At 52.3% G+C, this 4368-nt stretch overlaps 1 protein-coding gene across 1 annotated transcript in view; it reads left to right on the forward strand.

Moving 5' to 3' along the window:
• SIM2 (single-minded family bHLH transcription factor 2) overlaps positions 1–3085 on the forward strand; it is a 48203-nt gene extending 45118 nt beyond the window's left edge. The window contains exons 9-10 of the mRNA XM_008052283.1: positions 837–1005; positions 1904–3085. Coding sequence (XP_008050474.1) covers positions 837–1005; positions 1904–2350 — 616 coding nt within the window. The 3' untranslated portion in view covers positions 2351–3085. The remainder of the gene's footprint in view (positions 1–836; positions 1006–1903) is intronic.
• Positions 3086–4368: the final 1283 nt, after the last annotated feature.

Genomic DNA, 4368 nt, shown 5'->3' on the forward strand with positions numbered 1-4368 from the left:
TGGCTGGGAGCGACCACTGTACTCCAGTCTGGGCGACAGAGTGAGACTCCAACTCAAAAAAAAAAAAAAAAAACACCTTTCTCCAGGCTCTGACTCTGGCAGTTCCCCCAGCCCCACCCTGAAGAGACTCTCATTTGGGCTCTATGTGCAGTGAGGCCTCAGGCACTAGGCTCCTTCACGGATTGACTGCCAGGCTCCTCTATGACTTAGAAGTCAGGTTTTGGCAGAACTGTCAGGAAGAAAACTTCTATCTTAGCCCCTTAATTACTCTTCCTGAGCAAAAGGGTGTGGGATGATACCCTAGGGCGACCTCTCCTCCTATGAACATGACCATGCCAAGTTGGCTCTTTAGGGTGGAAATGGGCTCCTGGTGTGGAAGTGGACAAAGCCAGAGGCCAGGGTCTTGGACCCAAAACAGACATCCCACTCTTGCCTCCTGGGGGCTAAACAGAGGCAGCTGGGCCACGGACACTCATGCTGGATGATTTGATCAAGGCCCTTTCCTTTTCCTCTTGACAGCTTTCCTAGTGGTCCGTGGTGTCCCCAGGAAACGTGTCCCGGGCTTTCTGGAATTGCAGAGAGCTGTACTGACCTTCCTCTCTCCTGCCAAGTAGCACTCACCTGGCTCTGTGTTCCCTGGCAGTGCCAGGCCCAGGAATGTAGGCGGCTTTCATAACGAGGGCAAGATGACCTTCTGCCAAGTCCCATGCATATCCAACCTCAGTGCAGGGACACACTAGGGCACGGAGAGCGAACATGCTCAGGGGATGGTGTCAGGGAAGCCACTCTGCCTCGCCTGCCTGCTGGACATGAATGGTCCCATTCTCGCTTTCCAGGGAGATCGAATACAAGGAACTGCAGCTGTCCCTAGACCAAGTGTCCACCTCCAAGTCCCAGGACTCCTGGAGGACCGCCTTGTCTACCTCACAAGAAACTAGGAAATTAGCTAAACCCAAAAATACGAAGGTGAAGACAAAGCTGAGAACAAACCCTTATCCCCCACAGGTAAGCCTGCAGGTGGGGGGCACAGCTGACATCGATCCTGGGGGCTGGGGACACCTGGACATGCTACGGAATGATGAGCCTCTGATCTCATAGCAGGGCTCTCCCTGGTGGTGTGGAGCAAGGCCTCAGCCACATCCTGCCCGCAGGGTAGTGACACAGCCCAGGGAAGGCTTGACATCCAGGGGGACTAGTCAAGTCCAGGAGAAAGAAGACTGAATTGGGAAGGCACAGCAGCCTGTGGGAATCCACAGAAATGTGGGTTAGAACACCAGTCCAGCGTGTTTGCATACACTTTTTTTTTTGAGTCATGGTCTCTGTTGCCCAGGCTGGAGTGTGATGGCATGATCATGTGGCTCACCACATTCTCGACCTCCCTGGCTCAGGCGATCCTCCTGCCTCAGTCTCCTGAGTAGCTGGGACTATAGGCACACGCCATCGTGCCCAGCTAATTTTTGATTTTTTTGTAAGGACGAGGGTTCGCTATACCCAGGCTGGTCTCGAACTCCTGGGCTCAAGTGATTCTCCCGCCTTGGCCTCCCAAAGTGCTGGCATTATAGGAGTGAGCCATTATGTTCGGCCTTCCGTAGTACTTTTTAAGTAAAAACTATCCCCCTCTTTTTTTCTAGAAGTTGTGTGTGAGCTCATGGAGACAGCATGTGCCCATAGTGTCTGGTGTGTTGTCACCTTGGAGTGGGAGACCTATTGCCACCCAGGGAGCAGGTTACTGGGCAGTATTTCTGTGCATCCGTCCCTAGTGGGGTCTCGCAGTGGTGGTCAGGGTAGGGGTAAGTCTAACCCTAAGATGGAATTGGGCCCCATCAGAGCAGATCTGAGGAGCTGGAAGGCGGCTTCCCACCACCCCCTGGCTGGCCCCTCATCCATCTTCTTTGCCATGCAGCAATACAGCTCTTTCCAAATGGACAAACTGGAATGCGGCCAGCTTGGAAACTGGAGAGCCAGTCCCCCCGTGAGCGCTCCGGCTCCCCCAGACCCACAGCTCCATTCAGAAAGCAGCGAATTCCTGTACGCGCCATCGTATGGCCTGCCCTTCTCCTACCATTACGGACACTTCCCTCTGGACTCTCACGTCTTCAGCAGCAAAAAGCCAGTGCTGCCGGCCAAGTTCGGGCAGCCCCAAGGATCCCCTTGTGAGGTGGCACGCTTTTTCCTGAGCACGCTGCCAGCCAGCGGCGAGTGCCAGTGGCATTATGCCAACCCCCTAGTGCCTAGCAGCCCATCTCCGGCTAAAAACCCTTCCGAGCCACCAGCGAACACTGCTCGGCACAGTCTCGTGCCAAACTACGAAGGTGGGTCAGGTTTGCCTGCGGGGAAGGGAGGAGGATGAGGATGGGGAACAGCAGGGGGCGTGGCGGCCGTGGCAGAGGGTGGCAGATGGAAAAAGAATCGTCAGGTCTCTGGCAAACTTTTCCTTCTGCTTCTAAGTAGAACTTGCTTTGCTTTGCTGTGTTCAGTGTGAGTGCTTCCCGAGAGTGAGAGAAACAGTCTATGTGCCTTGGGGATACCAGTGATAGCACAAAGGGCAAAGGAAACCCCAGTATGCAGCCTTCATGTATATCCTGACCTCGTTCACTCCCCAAAAGGAGACAGTGATTTTCAAACCCAGCTCCCATGTGCTGAGAAGGCCCCGGCTGTATTTATTTTACAAGATACCTTTCCATTCTGCCCAGAAATTAGCATGAAAGACAAGCTTGCCTATTGGCTTCCTTCCCATGCCAGCTTTGAAAACAATGGTGGAAATTCATGGGCTCAGGGACAGAAATGCCACTTACGAACCCAGGGCAAATAACACGAACATTTCAGGCCTCCGTTTCTTCATCTATAAAATGGAATCATAAACTGTGTCATATGCCTGGCCCAGGACTTGGCACACAGTAGGGACATGCTAGTTCAACAATAACAGGTAAAATAGACTTTTTGCCTTCTCTTCCTGGTGGCAGGCAAGCTGGTGTCCTCCATGGGAGTGCCACCAGCTAACCAGGACACAGACAGACTCTTGTTTGTTCATTAGAACAACCCCAGGCAGAGGCTGGAAAGTGGAGATTGAGGGTCAGCTACAGGAGACTTATACCTGTTTTAGCCAGACCTAACTGCCACTGGGTATAGACTAAGTTGGTCCAAATGTCCTGTGGGTACCACTAAAATGCAAGTGAATGCTACATCATGATGTTGTGACCCAGAAAAGAATCACACCAGCCCCTCCTGAGAAAGGAAAGCTCCCTGGTCTCCCCCCATCCCCAGGCATACAGGGCTCTGCTCCCCTTCCTCCTGTTTTTTGTGCAAATCTGGGAATCTTTCACTCTGTGTTGTGACCCAATCTTTACAAGGCTGAGAGACATTTCTTTTCCAAATCTGAGAAGAGGGAGAAATCATGGGAGAAATCTAAACTTCTTGGAAATCACTAAAACGTTTTCAAAAGTAGCCAGCTTAGAAAAAGCCATACCAGTTCTGGCTACTTGGAAGGCTGAGGCGGAAGGATCGCTGGAGCCCAGCAGGTAGAGGCTGTGGTGGCCGGGAGCGTGCCACTGCACTCCAGTCTGAGCAACAAGAGTGAGAGAGACTCCAACTCAAAAAAAAAAGCCATATCAGTGACCAGGGCTGTGCCACCCTGCCTTTTGGCCCGGGAGGAGCCACCAACCCCTTAGATTTGCATCCCCACTAACCCTTGGAGCACTAGGTCCCGCATAACCAATGATGAGATTTTGGGGGGAACATCCAAGGAAAGAAAGAGCAAAGGGTTCTGATAACAGCTGAAAATATCCACTTGACGTTGACTTGAAAGAATTCTTTCTCTTCCTGTCTGGAAGTTGACTGATACTGTGTCACACGGTATCTAGTTGTTACTGCTATTTTTAAAGTAAAAGAGGTTAACAACCACCTTATTTTTCAGACACTTGATTTTTTAAAAAATGCACCGAAGGTGCGAATTTGAGGCAGTCTGTGGTCAACTTCCCAGTCTTTTTGGTGCTAAAGGAAGACAAAGGTTGGGGGGGAGACCCCAGGGAGCTAATTGATTTCAGGCATGTGAGTAGGGGTGGTTACATCTTTAATGACGATACGGTTACTCCTTCCCCACCGAGGGATAAGCAGACACCAGGGCGGACTGGGTCACCCATCAGGAGGGCGTGGTGGCAAGACCCCAGCTGCCCACTCGGGTGGCCGCCAGCCCCGTGTGGCGGAACGTGAGGACTGAAACGTGGCCAGCGCGAAGTGAGAAGCGTGCGCTTGCAGCTCAACGACCCCACCCCAAAAGCAAACTCCCCCCATAATTCTTAGTAGCGCTTACGCATTGCCATCATACTCAGGATCGGCTGCCCTAAGACCGTCCCCTAACAGGAGTTCCAC

Source organism: Carlito syrichta, unplaced genomic scaffold, assembly GCF_000164805.1.
Source record: "Carlito syrichta isolate Samal-C Ts95f unplaced genomic scaffold, Tarsius_syrichta-2.0.1 Scaffold271031, whole genome shotgun sequence".
NCBI classification, from domain to species: domain Eukaryota; kingdom Metazoa; phylum Chordata; class Mammalia; order Primates; family Tarsiidae; genus Carlito; species Carlito syrichta.